At 54.7% G+C, this 18,836-nt stretch overlaps 4 protein-coding genes across 4 annotated transcripts in view; 3 read left to right on the forward strand and 1 right to left on the reverse strand.

Moving 5' to 3' along the window:
• Positions 1 to 76: 76 nt before the first annotated feature.
• Positions 77 to 597, forward strand: LOC141972570 (E3 ubiquitin-protein ligase RING2-A-like; the record flags this gene model as incomplete). Its single annotated transcript, XM_074930464.1, has 2 exons — positions 77 to 268; positions 371 to 597. Coding segments are annotated over 2 exons (294 nt in total), but the record flags the coding sequence as incomplete, so codon positions are not given.
• A 117-nt stretch (positions 598 to 714) lies between these two features.
• VPS52 (VPS52 subunit of GARP complex) lies at positions 715 to 11,691 on the reverse strand. The gene is made up of 20 exons (XM_074930500.1): positions 11,650 to 11,691; positions 11,440 to 11,554; positions 10,874 to 10,926; positions 10,692 to 10,767; positions 6,843 to 6,910; positions 6,597 to 6,772; positions 4,558 to 4,708; positions 3,780 to 3,880; positions 3,570 to 3,702; positions 3,423 to 3,480; positions 3,192 to 3,325; positions 2,953 to 3,108; positions 2,742 to 2,860; positions 2,522 to 2,645; positions 2,335 to 2,430; positions 2,132 to 2,239; positions 1,953 to 2,018; positions 1,739 to 1,850; positions 1,523 to 1,641; positions 715 to 1,437 (listed from the first exon to the last, which is right to left on the reverse strand). Exons 1-20 carry the CDS (start codon positions 11,656 to 11,658, stop codon positions 1,291 to 1,293), a joined length of 2,121 nt encoding a protein of 706 aa, XP_074786601.1. The 5' UTR covers positions 11,659 to 11,691; the 3' UTR covers positions 715 to 1,290.
• A 27-nt stretch (positions 11,692 to 11,718) lies between these two features.
• On the forward strand, positions 11,719 to 13,917 carry RPS18 (ribosomal protein S18). The gene is made up of 6 exons (XM_074930592.1): positions 11,719 to 11,779; positions 12,032 to 12,130; positions 12,244 to 12,330; positions 12,473 to 12,574; positions 12,646 to 12,737; positions 13,792 to 13,917. Exons 1-6 carry the CDS (start codon positions 11,777 to 11,779, stop codon positions 13,865 to 13,867), a joined length of 459 nt encoding a protein of 152 aa, XP_074786693.1. The 5' UTR covers positions 11,719 to 11,776; the 3' UTR covers positions 13,868 to 13,917.
• Positions 13,918 to 15,059: 1,142 nt separating this feature from the next.
• The window catches only part of WDR46 (WD repeat domain 46), an 8,139-nt gene continuing 4,362 nt past the window's right edge, over positions 15,060 to 18,836 (forward strand). The window contains exons 1-10 of the mRNA XM_074930515.1: positions 15,060 to 15,229; positions 15,307 to 15,387; positions 15,896 to 16,008; positions 16,098 to 16,185; positions 16,662 to 16,723; positions 16,817 to 16,921; positions 17,920 to 18,070; positions 18,169 to 18,304; positions 18,415 to 18,514; positions 18,628 to 18,781. Of these exons, the coding sequence (XP_074786616.1) occupies positions 15,104 to 15,229; positions 15,307 to 15,387; positions 15,896 to 16,008; positions 16,098 to 16,185; positions 16,662 to 16,723; positions 16,817 to 16,921; positions 17,920 to 18,070; positions 18,169 to 18,304; positions 18,415 to 18,514; positions 18,628 to 18,781 (1,116 nt within the window). The 5' untranslated portion in view covers positions 15,060 to 15,103. The remainder of the gene's footprint in view (positions 15,230 to 15,306; positions 15,388 to 15,895; positions 16,009 to 16,097; positions 16,186 to 16,661; positions 16,724 to 16,816; positions 16,922 to 17,919; positions 18,071 to 18,168; positions 18,305 to 18,414; positions 18,515 to 18,627; positions 18,782 to 18,836) is intronic.

Consider the following 18,836-nt stretch of genomic DNA (forward strand, 5'->3'; position numbering starts at 1 on the left):
TCCCTCCTCCTCCTCACTTCCTCCCTTTCTCACTCTATTCCTTCCTCCTCTCGCTCCCTCCTCCTTCCTCCTCCCTCCTCCTCCTCCTCCCCGCAGCTACGTCAAGACCACAGCCAACGCCACGGTCGATCACCTCTCCAAGTACCTGGCGCTTCGCATCGCGCTGGAGGAGGCGCCGGGGCCGGGCCCGGAGGCGGCGGCGGGGCTGGAGGAGGTCAGCGAGAAGCAATACACCATCTACATCACCACGGCCGGAGGGGCCTTCACGGTACCGGGGGGGGCGGGGACCCCCAAAAACGCCTGCGGGAGGGATTTGGGGTGGGGAGGGCACAAAAGCATCCCCCCCCTTTTTTTTTTTTTCCCCTCGCAGACCCTCAACGGGTCCCTGACGCTGGAGCTGGTGAACGAGAAGTACTGGAAGGTCAGCAAACCCCTGGAGCTCTACTACGCCCCCACCAAGGAGCAGAAATAAAAGGAAGGGGGGGGAACCCCGGGACCCCCCTCACCCCTGAGGCCTTTGGGGTCCCCCCCCTTGAGGTTTTTGGGGTCCTCCCCTTGAGGTTTTTGGGGTGTCCCCCCTCCTTCTGTCCCCACGGACTGGCTGGGGGTTCCTGAAGGTTTCTTGAGGCATCGGGGGGATGCTGGTGGGGTGGGAGGGGGGACACGTGGACAACGTTGACACACACAACCCCTGTGGCCCCCCCCCACGCCCTCCCCAGGAATTGGGGGGGGGGGGGGGGGGACACGACACCCCCCTGCCCCCCCCTAATGCCCTGCTTGGGGGGAGGAGTTGTCACACTCCCATTACACCCTGCCCCTCCCTGGGGAAATCTTCAATCAGACAAAAAAAAAACACTCGGGGGGGGTGGGATGGGGGTGCACCCTGACACCTGACCCCCCCACTTTAGGGGTGGGGGCCCTGCCAGACCCACCCCCTCATCATGTGTGTGTGTGTCCCCCCCCCTTCCCCAGCAGCGGGTGGCTGCGGCACCTTCTGCCCTTCATCCCCCCAACCCCGGGCGGGGACACACACACCCCCCACCCACCCACCAGTGGCTGCGCCCCCCCCCCCTTTCCATCACCCCCCAAAACTGCCCCCCAAGCCCCCCCCCGCACCCCCAAACCCCCCCCCTCGCTGTCAGCAGCAGCAATAAAGCGTCACTCGGGGCCCTCCGGCACCTCCTTTATCCACATGCGCTGAGAACGGGGGGGGCGGGAGCTGTCATCTGGGGGGAACGTAAATTATTTTATGGGGCTGGGGGGCCCCTTTTTTTTTCGCGGGGGGGGGGTTTAGAAATTGGGTTTGTGCTTCTTGAGCTCCACCATGAGGTGGTGGATGTTGATGAGCTCGGCGCGGGCAGGCAGGGAGCGGAGCGGGGGTTGCGCCAACACTTTGTGGAAGCGGTGATAATATTGAATCAGCTGCGTCAGGGCACCCTAAAGAAAAGGGGAAGTTAAAATGAGGTGGGGGAGCCCCTAAATCTTTTAGAAATCCCCCCCCCTTCCAAAAAAAAACCGGCACCTGGATGATGCTGGTGCCGTTTTTGAAGTTGCTGAAGGATCTCATCACGTCCTGGCTCAGCGACTCCACCGACGCCTTCCACGTGCTGGAGAAACCCCGAGCCAGCTGCGTCACACGAGCTTTTTTTTTTTTGGGAGGGGGGAAAAAATACAATTTAGACTCCACACACCCCCCCCCCGAGGTGTTTTAAGGGTGTGGGGCTCCCCCCTTTTTTACCTTCTTCCCCACGCAGCCGCTCCAGCTGCCCCTTCTCCAGCAGCGCCTCGGCCTCCTTGACGAAGGCGATCATCCCGCCGAAGGGGGGGGAGAGGATCTCCTCGATGAATTCCTGAGGGGGGAGAACGGTTAAACACACCCCCCCACAATAAAAGGGACCCCCCCAAAACTCGGGGGAACCCTAAAATAAAAGAGGGGGAGGCGTGGAGCTGACCTGGGTGCGGGCAGAAAGCAGCTGCTGGAAGCCCTCCACCTCCTTGCTCTCCTCCACCGCGCGCTCCTGTTTGGGGAGGGGTGTGTAGATATTTTTTGGGGGGGCCCCCCCCTTTAAATCTGGGGGTCTCCTGGTTTTGGGGGGGCCCCCCCCTGGGTTTCTAGAAGGGGATTTGTTACCATGAGGACACCCAGCATCATGTCGTAGTTGTTGATGAGGAAGATGAGCTGCTCCTTGCGGGAGGAGAACTCGGCCGCCACGCGCAGCACGAAGTTTTCTACCTCCACCTAAGAAAGGGAGGGGCAAGAAGATGGTTGGGGGGGGGGTCCCTAAAAGTTTTGGGGGGGTCCCTGAGTGTCCCCCCGGCCTCCTTTTTTCATACCTGGAGCTGCCCCAGCAGCGTGTGGGTCTTCTCGTTAGGGAAAGTCTGATTGATGCTGACGATGGCGGAGGAGAACTCGGCGTAGCGGCGGGTGATCTGCAGGGGGTGTGGGGTGAGGGCTGAGGCGGGGGGGGCCCCACAGGAGACTCCAAACACCCCCCCCCCAGACCTTTTTTTCCCCTCATACATAGTGGGGCCGTGTGTCGAGGAACCCCAACTTTTGGGGGTCGGTGCTTTGGATGCTCTGGATGTTCAGCTCGAGGATGAACTCGAAGCGAGGCCACAGGATCTCCAGCAGCGTGTCCCAGTACCTGGGACACAAGAGATTTGCTGCTGGGTGGGGGGGGTCTGCGGGATTTTTGGGGGGCTCCTAGTGGATTTTAGGGTGTCCCCCCCACCCCACTCACTTATCGACAGCCGGGATGTTTCGCTTGGCCATGATGGTTTTGAAGCGCAGGACGATGTGGATGCAGAGGAAAACGGCGATGCTGTCGTAGCAATCCCCGGCGTAGGCTTCCATGTGCTTCTATATTATTTTGAGAGGGGAAAAAAGGGGTGTTAAAAGGTTTAAAAAGGGCCCCCCCAAATCCCACGAACACCCCCGCCCCAAAAACACACCAGGAACATGGTCAAGGTTTTGCCCATAACAGCGTTGAAAAGATCTTGAGCGCTGGGTCCCGTCACCATGAAAAAATCACAGAGGAATAAATATTCCCGACAGCTGTTATCCAGGAGAGCGTAGTGCTGGCTGCGGAACAGCGACTCGAAGGGGTACTAGGGAGGAAAAAACAAAAAAAAAAAATATAAAAATCACCCCCAAAATCTCCACCATCGACCCCCGAAATAAATCAACTCACCCGCACGTCGCTTTTCTGCGCCGCGTGGGGGACGATGATGGGACCCTCCAGCTCCGCTGCCCCGATGACGCTGCCCCGGTTGCCCAGGGTGAAAACGGTGTTTCGGTTTTTCAAGGAGGGTTTGGAGAAAAAACGTGATTTTTGGAGGCGTCAAGAAAATAACGGGGTGTCAACCCCTCCAAAAAAAAACCCCCTCAACCCCCAATTTCTCCCCCAAAACCCCCAGGATATCTTTCTTCGCCGTATCCTCCACGCCCATCAAATCATCTTTTTCCGCCACCTCCTCGTACTGTAAAAACAACAAAAGAAGGCTCAGCGCCCAAATTCCAACCCCCCCAAAAAATATTTTAAGGCCCCCCCCCGCCCCTCAAACCTCACCTGGATTTTCATGAGGCGACTGGTGTAAGATTTGAAGTAAGAAAGATAAATCTTGCTCATGGTGTCCACGTACTGCTCCCGCAGCTCCTGCGCCACCGTCCGCTCGTTGCCCAGCAAAAACTGGTAGAAAAACCTGCCCGGGGTGAAATATTGGGGTAACCCCCCCCCCCCAGTACCCCTATTTTCTTCCCTGACCTGCCCCCACCTCACCTGTATTTCAACAGAGCGTTCTGGGGGATCTGGTAGTTGGTCATTGGTTTGCGGAAGGAATAAATTTTCTGCAGGACGAACTCGCGGATTTTGGTGACGGCCTGGAAAGACGGGGGGGGGGGGGAAAGGCACAAAGATGGGTTGGGGAGGGGTCGTTTGGGTGCCCTGGGGGGGTCATTTGTAGGCTGGGAGGAATCATTGGGGTGCCGGAGGGGGGCTTGATGGTGGGCTGGGAGGGGTTATTTGGGCACTAGGGGGGCCCTTTTGGGTACCAGGAGGGTCGTTTGGGTGCTGGGGTGCTTGTTCGGGTGCCGGGGGGGGGGTGTGTGTCATTTGGGTGTCGGGGGGGCTTGTTCAGGTGTGGGGGGGCTTGTTTGTGTGCCTGGGGGTCCCTTTGGGCACCAGGGGGGGGGCTCATTTGGGTCCTGAGAGGGGTTGTTTGGGGGCTGGGAGGGGGGGGGTTGTTTGGGCACCAAGAGGGGTCATTTGGGTGCTGGGGGGGGTCGTTTGGGCACCAAGAGGGGTCATTTGGGTGCTGGGGGGGGGGGGTCGTTTGGGCACCAGGGGGGATGTTTGGGTCCTGAGAGGGGTTCTTTGGGGGCTGGGAGGGGTCATTTGGGTGCTGGGGGCCTTGTTTGGGTGCCAGGGGGCTTGTTAGGTGCTGGGGGGGCTCATTCGGGCACCGGGGGGGCTCATTCGGGCACCGGGGGGGCGGGGGTGCGTGTGTCATTTTGGCACTGGCGGGGGGGGGGTGTGCGTGGGGTGCGTGTCCCCTCACTTTAATCTTGAGCTTCTCCAGCACGTGCTGGACGTCGGCGCAAGCCACCGTCTCCCTGAACGCTTGTTCCTTCACCGAATTAATTTTTCCGTTCAGCTCCTGCAGCTGCTCCAAAAATTCCGCTTCCGTCACCGGCGCCTCCAGGATGGTGCTACAGGGGGAAAAAAAAAACCAAAAAATTACAGGGGAAAAAAAAAAATAAATTACAGGGGAAAAAAAAAATAAATTACGGGAAAAAAAAAATTACAGGGGAAAAAAAAAATAAATTAGGGAAAAAAAAAATTACAGGGAAAAAAAAATAAATTACAGGGGAAAAAAAATAAATTACAGGGGAAAAAAAAATAAATTACAGGGGAAAAAAAAATAAATTACAGGGGAAAAAAAAATAAATTACAGGGGAAAAAAATTATAGGGAAAAAATAAATTACAGGGAAAAAAAAAATTACAGGGGAAAAAAAAATAAATTACAGGGGAAAAAAAAATAAATTACAGGGGGAAAAAAAAAATAAATTACAGGGGAAAAAAAAAATAAATTACAGGGGAAAAAAATTATAGGGAAAAAATAAATTACAGGGAAAAAAAAAATTACAGGGGAAAAAAAAATAAATTACAGGGGAAAAAAAAATAAATTACAGGGGGAAAAAAAAAATAAATTACAGGAGAAAAAAAATAAATTACAGGGGAAAAAAAACTAAATTATGGGAAAAAAATAAATTACAGGGGAAAAAAAAATAAATTACGGGAAAAAAATAAATTACAGGGGGAAAAAAAAATAAATTACAGGGGAAAAAAATAAATTACGGGAAAAAAATAAATTACAGGGGAAAAAAAAAATAAATTACAGGGGAAAAAAAATTATAGGGGAAAAAAAAATAAATTACAGGGAAAAAAAATAAATTACAGGGAAAAAAAAATAAATTACAGGGAAAAAAAAATAAATTACAGGGAAAAAAAAATAAATTACAGGGGAAAAAAAATAAATTACAGGGGAAAAAAAATAAATTACAGGGGAAAAAAAATAAATTACAGGGGGAAAAAAAAAATAAATTACAGGGGAAAAAAAAATAAATTACAGGGGAAAAAAAAATAAATTACAGGGGAAAAAAAATAAATTACAGGGGAAAAAAAATAAATTACAGGGGAAAAAAAACTAAATTATGGGAAAAAAATAAATTACAGGGGAAAAAAAATAAATTATGGGAAAAAAATAAATTACAGGGGGAAAAAAAAATAAATTACAGGGGAAAAAAATAAATTACGGGAAAAAAAATAAATTACAGGGGAAAAAAAAAATAGATTACAGGGGAAAAAAAATTATAGGGAAAAAAAAAATAAATTACAGGGAAAAAAAAATAAATTACAGGGGAAAAAAAAATAAATTACGGGAAAAAAAATAAATTACAGGGGAAAAAAAAATAAATTATAGGGGAAAAAAAAATAAATTACAGGGGAAAAAAAAATAAATTACAGGGGAAAAAAAATAAATTACAGGGGGAAAAAAATAAATTACAGGGGGAAAAAAATAAATTACAGGGGAAAAGAAAAATAAATTACAGGGGAAAAAAATTATAGGGAAAAAAATAAATTACAGGGAAAAAAAAAATAAATTACAGGGGAAAAAAAAATAAATTACAGGGGAAAAAAAAATAAATTACAGGGGAAAAAAAAATAAATTACAGGGGAAAAAAAAATAAATTACAGGGAAAAAAAAAATAAATTACAGGGAAAAAAAAAATAAATTACAGGGGAAAAAAAAATAAATTACAGGGGAAAAAAAAATAAATTACAGGGGAAAAAAAAATAAATTACAGGGGAAAAAAAAATAAATTACAGGGGAAAAAAAAATAAATTACAGGGGAAAAAAAAATAAATTACAGGGGAAAAAAAAATAAATTACAGGGGAAAAAAAAATAAATTACAGGGGAAAAAAAATAAATTACAGGGGAAAAAAAATAAATTACAGGGGAAAAAAAACCAAAACCAACACAGAGGGTGCAAACGCCCTTTTTTTTTTTTTTTTTAATCCTCCGTGCCCACACCTGATCATGGCGGCCGGGACCACCAGCTCATCCAGGAGCTGGCCCAGTTGCCGCCTCACGGCCCGACGGTTTTTCAGCCGCAAGTTCATGGCCACCGACTGCTCCTGGAGCGTCCGGATCTCGGAGCTGATGCTGCTCAAATCGCACTGGAAAGCGCCCAACATCTGCTCCATGCGCTGGGGGGGGACAAAGCGGGTCAGGGGACACCGTGGGGACACACAGACCCCCCCCGGAGCCGGGTGTCACCTCCAGGATGGCGTCGCAGGCGGTGATCTGGGTGTGCAGCGAGGCAATGTTCTCGCTCTCCCTGATGTCTGTGGGGAGGGTCAAGGGACACTTTGGGGACACTTTGGGGACACTTTGGGGACACTTTGGGGGACGCGGGGGGAATACACTGGGGAGACGTACAGGGGGACGCCCCGGGGACACACTGGGGACGTAGGGAACATGTGGGGGGACACCCGGGGACATGGGGGGGACGCACTGGGGACGTGGGGGGGACACACTGGGGGGACACACTGGGGGGACACACGGGGGGGACACACGGGGGGGACACTGGGGACATGCGGGGGACACACTGGGGACACGGTGGGGGGACACACTGGGGACGTGTTGGGGACACAGGGGACATGTGGGGGACACCCGGGGACATGGGGGGACACACTGGGGACACGGGGGGGACACACTGGGGGGACACACTGGGGACGTGTTGGGGACACAGGGGACATGTGGGGGACACAGGGGACATGTGGGGGACACACTGGGGAGATGTACAGGGGGACACCCTGGGGACATGTGGGGGACACAGGGGACATGTGGGGGACACCTGGGGACATGTGGGGGACGCACTGGGGGGACACACTGGGGAGACGCACAGGGGGACACCCTGGGGACATGTGGGGGACACAGGGGACATGTGGGGGACATGTGAGGACACGCTGGGGACACGTGGGACACACCAGGGACACGGTGGGGACACGGTGGGGACACAGGGGACAGGTTGGGGGATGCTGGGGACACTGAGGACACAGGGGACACATGGAGGACATGTGGGGAGACACGTTTGGGACACTGGGGACACACGGGGACATGCGGGGGGACACTGAGGAACACAGGGGACACGTGGGGGACACACAGGGGGACACTGGGGACACACGGGGGACACAGGGTGTCCCCGCCCTGTGACAGCCCCCCCAGTCCCAGGCTGGCCCAAGAGATGCTCTAAGCCGGGGTCAGACCCGCCCCCCCGGGGCTGGTACCAATTAACCCCCCCCAATTAATTACCCCCCCCCAATTAACCCCCCCAATTAACACACCCCCCCCCCGGGCGGCTCCAGCCCCTCCCCTGCAAAGGAAGACGTTTTTCTGTCAAACAAACGGCTTTTCTGGAAACTAACTTTTTTTTTTTTTTTTCTGTAAAATAAACATCTTTTCTGTCAGTACTTTTTCCGTCAAATTAACATCTTTTCTGTCAAATAAAGGCATTTTCTGCAAATTAAATGCATTTTCCCTAAACAAACGTCTTTTCTGCAAAATGAGGGCGTTTCCCGCAAAATGAGGGCGTTTCCCGCAAAATGAGGGCGTTTCCCACAAAATGAGGGCGTTTCCCGCAAAATATGTGCATTTTCTGCAAAATGAGGGTGTTTCCTGCAAAATGAGGGCGTTTCCGGCAAAATGAGGGCGTTTCCCGCAAAATGAGGGCGTTTTCTCTAAAATAAGTGCATTTTCTGTCAGTGCTTTTTTCTGTAATCGTCTTTTCTGCCAAATCAACGTCTTTTCCGCACACTAAACGGGTTTTCTTTACAGCAAAACTTCTCTGTAAACGGGTTTTTTGTAAAATAACCGCCTTTCCTTTCTGTAAAATCACCATCTTTTTTGGGAAATAAATGGGGTTTTTTCAGTAAAACTTTTTTCCGTAAAGGTTTTTTCTGCAAAATGTCTTTTTTTTTTTTTTTTCCAAGTAAACGTTTTTTTTGCAAAGTAAAACTCTTTTCTGTAAAATAAACTTTTCCTGTAAACGCCTTTTCTGTAAAATCAATGCTCTTTCTGCAAACAAACCTCTTTTCGGTAAAATAAACGGGTTTTCTGTCGAATAAAACTCCTTTTTATCAAGTAAACGCCTTTCTTTTTGGTAAAAATAAACATATTTTCTGTAAAACAAACGTCTTTTCCGTAAAATAAAACTCTGTTCTGTAAAATAAAACTCTTTTCTTCAAAGTAAATGTCTGTCTTTTCGGTAAAATAAAGGCCTTTTCGGTAAAATAAAGGCCTTTTCAGTAAAATAAAGGCCTTTTCGGTAAAATAAAGGCCTTTTCGGTAAAATAAAGGCCTTTTCGGTAAAATAAACGCCTTTTCGGTAAAATAAAGGCCTTTTCGGTAAAATAAAGGCCTTTTCGGTAAAATAAACGCCTTTTCGGTAAAATAAACGCCTTTTCGGTAAAATAAACGCCTTTTCGGTAAAATAAAGGCCTTTTCGGTAAAATAAACGCCTTTTCGGTAAAATAAACGCCTTTTCGGTAAAATAAAGGCCTTTTCGGTAAAATAAACGCCTTTTCGGTAAAATAAACGCCTTTTCGGTAAAATAAACGCCTTTTCGGTAAAATAAACGCCTTTATTTTTGCTAAAATAAATGCTTTTTCGCAAAAATAAATGGTCTTTTGCTAAAATAAATGGTTTTTGGTAAAATAAACGGTTTTTTGCTAAAATAAACGTTTTTTCTGTCAAAACTCTTTTCTATGAAGTAAACGCCTTTCACTTTGGTAAAATAAACGTCTTTTTGGTAAAATAAATATTTTGTTTCCAAACAAAACTCTTTTCTATAAAGTAAATGCCTTCATTTTTGCTAAAATAAATGAGGTTTTTTGCTAAAATAAACGGGTTTTTTGCTAAAATAAACTTTTTCCTGTCAAACAAAACTCTTTTCTATAAACACTTTTCTTTTTGGTAAAATAAATGTCTTTTTGGTAAAATAAACGTCTTTTTGGTAAAATAAATGGTTTTTTGCTAAAATAAGGTTCTTTCTATCAAACAAAACTCTTTTCTATGAAGTAAACGCCTTTCCTTTTGGTAAAATAAATGTCTTTTCGGTAAAATAAATGTCTTTTTGGTAAACTAAATGGTTTATGCTAAAAGCAACATTTTTCTGTCAAACAAAACTCTTTTCTATAAAGTAAACGCCTTTGTTTTTGGTAAAATAAACGTCTTTTTGCCAAAATAAAAATGTCTTTTTGCCAAAATAAACACGTTTTTTCTGAAATAAATATTTTTTGCTAAAATAAATGGTTTTTTTGCTAAAATAAACTTTTTTCTGTCAAACGAAACTCATTTCTATAAACTCCTGTCTTTTTGGCAAAATAAACGTCTTTTTGGCAAAATAAAGTTTTTTCCGTCAAACAAAACTCTTTTCTATGAAGTAAACGACTTTCTTTTTGGTAAAATAAACGTCCTTTTGGTAAAATAAACGTCCTTTTGGTAAAATAAACGCCCTTTTGGTAAAATAAACGCCCTTTTGCTAAAACAAACATGTTTTTTTCCAAAATAAAGTTTTTTCCGTCAAACAAAACTCTTTTCTATGAAGTAAACGCCTTTCTTTTTGGTAAAATAAAATTCTTTTTGGTAAAATAAACGCCTTTTTGGTAAAATAAACGCCTTTTTGGTAAAATAAACGTCTTTTTGGTAAAATAAACGTCTTTTTGGTAAAATAAACGTCTTTTTGGTAAAATAAACGTCTTTTTGGTAAAATAAACGTCTTTTTGGTAAAATAAACGTCTTTTTGGTAAAATAAACGCCTTTTTGGTAAAATAAACGCCTTTTTGGTAAAATAAACATGTTTTTTTCCAAAATAAAGTTTTTTCCGTCAAACAAAACTCTTTTCTATGAAGTAAACGCCTTTCTTTTTGGTAAAATAAACGTCTTTTTGGTAAAATAAGCGTCTTTTTGGTAAAATAAGCGTCTTTTTGGTAAAATAAGCGTCTTTTTGGTAAAATAAGCATCTTTTTGGTAAAATAAGCGTCTTTGCGGTAAAACACCCGTCCTCCCAGTGAGCCCCAGCCCCCCCCGCGCAGTGAGCGCCCCCCGCGGGGGGGCCAAGGATACAGTCGCGGATGGAGGCGCGTTCCACCTCCCGCAGCTCCAGCTCCACCTGCTGCGAGTACTGCCGCAGGTCCACGCCCTGGGGGGGGGACACTCGTGTCACTGGGGGGGGACACACGCACGCACAACACCCCCCCCCCCACACACCCCGTGGGGCTGGGGAAGGGGCCGGGGGGGGCCCTCACCGTTTTCAGGGCCTCCTGCACCAGCGCGTCCTCCAGGTTGGCCTGGATGTGAACTGGGGGGGGGCGGGGGGTGATTTGGGGACACGCACACACACAGAGGGTGGATGTCACCGCTGTTCCCCCCCCCGCGCCCCCCAACTCATCCTCGGCCCCATTCTCTTGCTCCCCGCCGTCATCTTGTCCCCTGTCACCCCCCAACACCCCCGTGGCCCCCCTCCATTTTCCCCCCAACACCCCCTCCCCCCCCCCGCGCCCCATTTCCCCCCCCAACACCCCCTCCCCCCCCCCGCGCCCCCATTTTCCCCCCAACACCCCCTCACCCCCCCCCGCGCCCCATTTCCCCCCCCAACACCCCCTCACCCCCCCCGCGCCCCCATTTCCCCCCCAACACCCCCTCACCCCCCCCGCGCCCCATTTCCCCCCCAACACCCCCTCACCCCCCCCTCCCATCACAGCCCCCCCCATCACCGGTCCCTCACGCCCCCCTCCCCAATCACACCCCCCCCCCCGTGCCCCCCCCCCCGAATAACCGCTCCCGTGTGTGTGTCCCCCCCCCGGTCCCCCACCATCCACTTCATCCAGCACCAGATCCTCCCCGCCCAGGTCCAGCTCGGGGTCGGGGGGGCCGGGCCCCAGCTCCGCCTCCAGCTCCGCTTCCAGCGGCGCCTCCGAGACACGAATCTACGGCAGCGGGGGGGGGCTCAGACCCGGTCCGGGCCCCCCAAAACCCCCCCGAGCCCCTCAATTCCCAGTCCCCCCCCCCCGGCCGGCCATACCGCCGCCATGACAGGTGCCTCTGTCACGTGACGGGTTCTGACCCGCGCCCGTCGCCAGCGCCGCTTCCGGCCTGACGTCACTTCCGCTTCCCTCTTCTAGCCGAGCCCCGCGGGGAAGGCCGCTGCCATGGTGGGTACCGGCGGAATCGGGCGCCATCGCGGCTCGGGAGGGGCGAAGGGGCGGCGGGGTGGGAGCGGGGAGAAGCGCGGGGATGCGGTGGGGTGAGAGGGGAAGAAACGGCGGCGGGAGGGGAAGGGATGGCGGCGGAGTGTGGCCAAAAACACCCCCCCCCCCCAACAACCTCCCACGGTGGCGGCCATGTTGGCCCCGGTGACCATCCCCGTGTCCGCGTCCCCTGTGTGTGTGTCCCCCCCCCTGCAGTCTCTCGTCATTCCCGAGAAATTCCAGCACATTCTGCGCGTCCTCAACACCAACATCGACGGGCGCCGCAAAATCGCCTTCGCCATCACCGCCATCAAGGTGAGAGATCAGCGGCGGCGGGGGGGGACACACGGGTGACGCGCGGGGACACGGGTGACACAAACACCCCCCCCCCCCCCCGGGGTTTGGTGGGTTTTTTTGTCCCCTCGCAGGGCGTGGGTCGCCGTTACGCCCACGTGGTGCTGCGCAAAGCCGACATCGACCTGACCAAGCGAGCAGGCGAGCTGACAGAGGATGAGGTGAGCGCTTTGAGGCGGGGGAGACACATCCCCTCTCCCACAACAAAAAAAAAAAAAAAAAAGGCGGTTAGAGACACCCCGAAAGGGGTTGGGGACATTTTTCTAAGAGGGGAGTTGTCACCCCCAAAATGTCTGTCTGTAGGTGGAGCGGGTCATCACCATCATGCAAAACCCCCGGCAGTACAAAATCCCCGACTGGTTCCTCAACCGGCAAAAGGACGTGAAGGACGGGAAGTACAGTCAGGTGAGGGGACACCCCCACACGCCCCCCCCCCGGTGTCCCCAGATGTCCCCTGACGTCCCCTCTCCCCGCAGGTGTTGGCCAACGGGCTGGATAATAAATTGCGGGAGGATTTGGAGCGGTTGAAGAAAATCCGGGCGCATCGGGGGCTGCGGCACTTCTGGGGGTGAGTGATGGGGGGAGTAGGGGGTGTTGGGGACAGCGGGGGGACACAGGGATGCGAGAGGGGCTTGGGGACACGGGGGGAGGTGGCATTTGGGGATGGGGTGTCATGTGTCGCCTACCCCCCATACACGCTGCACATGCGAGGGGCTGTGGCTGTTTGGGGACATCAGGGCTGGTTTGGGGACACTGGGGATGAGTTAGGGACATGAGAGGGGACATGGTGGCACTAGTGACACGCCGCTTGTGTCCCCCCAGGCTTTGTGTGCGAGGGGCTGTGGCTGTTTGGGGACATCAGGGCTGGTTTGGGGACACTGGGGATGAGTTAGGGACATGAGCGGGGACACGGTGGCACTAGTGACACGCCGCTCGTGTCCCCCCAGGCTTTGTGTGCGAGGGGCTGTGGCTGTTTGGGGACACTGGGGGGGTGGTGGTGGTGTTGGGGACATTGTGGGTGAGTTGGGGACACAAGAGGGGACCTAGTGGCACTAGTGACATGCTGCTTGTGTCCCCCTGGGCTCCTCGTGTGAGGGGCTGTGGGTTTTTTGGGGACGTTAGTGCGGGGTTGGGGACACTGGGGAAGGTTTGGGGACATGGTGGCACTAGTGACACGCCACTTGTGTCCACCCCTGGCTCCAGGTGCAAGGGGCTGTGGCTGTTTAGTGACACTGGGGGGGGGAGGGGGGTGTTGGGGACATCAGGGTTGAGTTGGGGACACAAGAGGGGACATGGTGGCACTAGTGACACACTGCTCGTGTCCCCCCCGGGCTCCTTGTGCAAGGGGCTGTGGCTGTTTGGGGACATTAGGGCAGGTTTGGGGACATTGGGGGTGAGTTGGGGACATTGGAGGCGGTTGGGGACACGGTGGCACTAGTGACACAGCACTCGTGTCCCCCCTAGGCTGCACGTGCGAAGGGCTGTGGCTGTTTGGGGACACGGGGGGGGGGGGGTGTTGGGGACATTTGCGGGGGTTTAGGTGCACTGGGGGAGGTTTGGGGACAGGAGAGGGGACACGGGGACATGGAGGCACTAGTGACACGCCACTTGTGTCCCCCCAGGCTGCGCGTGCGAGGCCAGCACACCAAGACCACCGGCCGTCGGGGCCGCACCGTCGGGGTGTCCAAGAAGAAGTGAAAAAGGGAGGGGGAAGGGAATAAAAGTGACGCTGGTGGTGACAAAGGTGACACCCGTGTGTGAGCGTGTGCGTGACCGGGGGGAGGGATTTGCACGAGGAGGGAGCTCACATGAGGACGGGGGGGGGCTGTGCACGAGGATGAGGTGGCCTCGGGGGAGGTTCTGTGAAAGGATGGGACTTGCACAAGGGTGAGACCTTGCACGAGGACAGGGTCTTGCACAGGGATGAGGCCTTGCAGGGGACAGGGCCTTGCACAAGGATGGGGTCTTGCACAAAGCCAGGATTTTGCACAAGGATGAGACCTTGTACGAGGTTGGTGCCTTGCACAAGGACAGGGTTTGACACAGGGATGATGCTTTTACACAACAGTGAGGTCTCACACGATGACCTTGCACAAGGATGGCTTCACGCAGGGATGGTGCCTTACACAAGAGCGAGGTCTCGCACAAGAATGAGGCTTGGGGGAAGACTGAACCTCACACGAGGACAGGGCTTTGCACAAGGATGGGGCCTCGCGCAAGGACAGTTTCACACAAGGATGGTGTCTTGCACGAGGACAGGAGGATGAGGCTTTGCACGAGGATGGGGTCTCGTTCAAGAATTGGGCTCTGCACGAGGACTGAGGCTTAGAGGTGGAGGACAGGACATTGCATGAGGACAGGACCTCGCACAAGGACCTTTTGCTCAAGGACGGGACCTTGCACAAGGCTGGGGTTTTGCACGAGGATGGGGCCTCCCCCACCCGCCATATAGGGGCAGCCAGGCTTTGGGGGGGTGCCGGGCAAGGTGAGTGACAGCGGTGTGCAAGCTCCGCCCCCCCGCCGCCGCTAGTGTGCAAGCTCCGCCCCCCCGCCGCCGCTAGTGTGCAAGCTCCGCCCCGTCCCCGCCGCCAGTGGTGTGCAAGCGCCGCCGTCCCCGGCGCTGCCCTCAACAAACGTGGCGGCGCAAGCGGCCGCCTCCATCCGCCCTTAACCAACATGGCGGCGCCCCTTCCCCTCCCCGTGCCGCCCTTAACCGACATGGCGGCGCCCCTTCCCCTCCCCGTGCCGCCCTTAACCGACATGGCGGCGGTGCCACTTCACCCAACCACCCACCTGCCCTCAACCAACATGGCGGCACCGGCCTCACCCTTTCCGGCGCCTCTCTGCGCTCTGATTGGCCGCGCTTTTGCACTCCCCGTCTTCTGATTGGTCTCGGCGCCGGAAGAGGCGGGTGGGAACAACGCGTGGCGGCGGATGGCGGCAGCGGCGGCAGGCGGGCGCTCCCGCTCCCGCTCTCTCCGCCGGCGGCGACGGCCCCGACCGGGCCCCGCGGCCTCCGACAAGGGCGGGGAGCGGGGGGGGGCCGGCGGCGTGTCGGGGGTAACGCGGGGGGGACACCGGGAGGGGGGTCCCGGTACCGGCGGGGGGGTCCCGGTGCCAGTCCCGTCTCTCCGCAGAGGAAAGATCCGTTTCCCGGGCCCGCGCCGCTGCCCCGGCCCAGGGTGAAGCGGTTCCTGCGGGGGACCAAGGAGAAAGCGGTGAGGGGGGGGCCGGGGGGGGCGGCGGCGTTGAGGAGGGGATCTTAGGAGGAATTGGGGGGGTCTGGGGGGTCCCTTGGAGGGGTCTCGGAGGGCTTGGGGGGGTCCTGGGGTCTGGGGGGGGTCCCGGGGAATTTGAGGGGGGAAATGGGGAACCGGAGCCCCCGGGGGAAGAATTGGGGGGCCCCGGGGCGGGGGGCAGACATTGGGGGGGCCCTTGGAGGGGGCTCGGAGGGCTTGAGAGGAGCGGAAAGGGGGTCTGGGGGGGGTCCCGGGGAATTTGGGGAGGGTGGGGGGCAATAGAGGGGGGGGGGGATCCAAGGAGGAATTGGGGGTTCCCGGAGAGGGGGGGAGACATTGGGGGGCCCCTTGGAGGTGGCTCGGGCGGGGGCGGCAGAGGTTGAGGGTCCGTGCAAAAAAGAGCTGCTGGGGAGGGGGGCTGTGACACAGGGATTGGGGGGGTCGATATGGGGGGGTCCTCACCCCCAAACCCCCTCGCCCCCCCCAGCCCAGGGCCACCAGCCAGCGCCTGCGATGGCACCTGAAGCATTTGGAGCAGCGGGAGGAGGCGGCGGCCGCCCAGGCGGCTCGGCTGGACCTGCTGCTGCCCGAGGAGCCGGGGTGAGGCCCCGTGTGTCCCCCCCCCAAATAAATGTCCCTTTGTGCCCCCCCTGAATTGTTCCTCCTCCACGTGTGTCCCCTCCCTCAAGGTTTTTGGAGCCCGACCCCGGCGAGGACACCTGCACCATCAGCCAAGGGGACATCGCCGAGGCCGTGGACATCGCCAGCGCTGCCAAGGTCGGGGCCGGGGGGGGGGGACACGGGGGGGGGACGTGGGGACATGTGGGGACACGGTGGGGGGATGGAGGTACACGTGGGGGTATGGGGGGGGGTCATGTGGGGACACGGAGGGGATGGGAGTATTTATGGTGGATGACACGGGGACGTGGGGGGACACGTAGGGGCACGAGGGAAGATGGGGGGGACACGAGAGGGATGTGGGGACACAGGAGGACACGGGGGGGACACAGGAGGACACGGGGGGGACGGGGGGGACATGGTGGGGGACGGGGGGGACATGGGGTGGGATGTGGGGGGACACATGGGCGGACAGGGGGGACATGTGGGGGGGTGTGGGGACATGAGGGGGACACAGGGGGGTGACACGGGGACACAGGAGGACACGTGAGGGACATGGGGACACGGGGTGGGACACAGGGACATGGGACGACATTTCGAGGCGTCTCACCCCCCCCTTTCCCCCCCCTCCCCAGCACTTTGAGCTGCGGTTGGAGTCCTTCGGGCCGTACCGGCTGGATTACACCCGCAACGGGCGGTGAGTGGGGTGTGTGTCCCCCCTTGTCCCCCCCTTGTCACCTCCCGCCACCCCTTTGTCACCTCCCGTGTGTCCCCCCCCCCCCCCCAACAGGCACCTGCTGCTGGGGGGCCGCCGGGGGCACGTGGCCGCCATGGACTGGCAAACGAAGGCCCTGATGTGTGAGATCAACGTCATGGAGACGGTGGCGGACGTGGCGTGAGTGTGTGCGCGGGAACACGCGTGCGCGAGGCGCGTGCGGATCTGGGGGAACACGCGTGTGCGTGGAGCCGCGGGGTAGAGCCTGGGGGTGGAGGCAGGGACGCATGGGTGGCGCCGGGGTGTCTCTCACTCGTGTGGAGCTGGGGGCACACGCGTGTGCAAGGCGTGTGTGGAGCTACGGGGTGGGGACGTGTGTGTGAGGAGTATGCGGAGCTGGGGAACACGCGTGTGTGAGGTGTGTGCAAAGCTGGTGGGAACGTGTGTGCGAGGTGTGTATGGAGCGGGGGAACATGCGTGTGTGAGGCGTGTGCGGAGGTGGGGGAACCCGCGTGTGCGTGGAACCACGAGGCGGGGGCATTTATATGCGAAGCCACGCCGGTGGAGCCGTGGTGTGTGCGAGGCATGTGTGGAGCCAAGAGAACACGTGTGTGTGAGGCGTGTGCAGAGTCGGAGGCACATGCATGTGCAGAGCCGGAGGGAACACGTCCCACGTGTCTCACCCACGCGCAACCCACTCTGCACATACGTGTGTCAGCCCCCTGTGCAGACATGCACACGCGTGTAAACCTCTTCCATATCCCATGTACCTCACCCACACGCAACCCGCCTTGCGCACAGACGTGTCAACCCCCACACGCAATCATGCACACGTATGTAACCCTTTCTGCGTCCCACGTGCCTCACCCACATGCAACCCACCCTGCGTACACGTGTGTAAACCCCTTCCATGTACCACATGTCTCCCCCCCACAACCTGCCCCATGCACAAGCGTGTAAACCCGTTCTGTGTCTATGTACCTCACTCACATGCAACCCACCCCACGCACACGCATGTAACCCCTCCATGCAGTCACGCACATGTATGTAAACCCCACCCACATCCCACATGTCACCCCCACACGCGTGTAACCCTCCCCACAGGCTTCCACTCCCCTCCCTCCTCCCCTTGCCTCACACACGTCCCCACACACGTCCCCACACGCGTGTCCCCGCAGGTGGCTGCACACGGAGACGCTGCTGGCGGTGGCTCAGCGCCATTGGCTCCACGTTTACGACAACCAGGGGCTGGAACTCAACTGCCTCAAAACCTTCCCGGGGATTTTACGCCTCCAATTCCTGCCCTACCACTTCCTCCTGGCCACCGCCGTAAGTTTATCCCTTTCCTCCTCGGCGAGATTTTATTTTTTGAGGAAGAAATCATTTTTTTTTTTAACTTTTTTTTTTTTTTTTTTTTTTTTTGGCAGAACGACCAAGGGTTTTTGCAATATTTGGATATTTCGGTGGGGAAGGAGGTGGCCACGCTCTGCACCCGGGGCGGGCGTTTGGCCGTTATGGCACAAAACCCAACCAACGCCATCATCCACTTGGGTCACAGCAACGGTTAAGATCCCTTCCAAAAAAAAAAAAAATCCAACCAAACGCAAAAAAATTCGGGGTTTTTTCAAGCTTTTTCTTAAAAGTTTAAATTCGTTTTTTTTGTTTTGCGCTAGGAACGGTGACTTTGTGGAGCCCCAACGTCCCGGAACCGTTGGTGAAGCTACTGGGGCACCGCGGAGCGTTGCGGGCGCTCGCCGTCGATCCCACCGGCACGTGAGCGCGGGGATTTTGGTGGGGCGCACCACCCCCCCTATCTATTTTTGGGGTGATTTCTGACGTTTCGGGGTGTTTTTTTTTTGTTTTTTTTTTTTCTCCGTTTCTCCCAGCTACATGGCGTCGGCGGGGCTGGATCGGAAGCTGCGGGTGTTCGATTTACGCACCTACGGGGTGCTGCAGGAGCTGGTGCTGCCGCAAGGCGCCGGCCACCTCGATTTTAGCCAACGGGGGGTGTTGGCAGCCGCTTGTGGCGACTTAGTGCAGGTAAAAAACCCCCCCTTTAACAGCCTCCTTATTTCTAATCCTTCCCCTCAACCCC

Source organism: Athene noctua, chromosome 34, assembly GCF_965140245.1.
Source record: "Athene noctua chromosome 34, bAthNoc1.hap1.1, whole genome shotgun sequence".
NCBI classification, from domain to species: domain Eukaryota; kingdom Metazoa; phylum Chordata; class Aves; order Strigiformes; family Strigidae; genus Athene; species Athene noctua.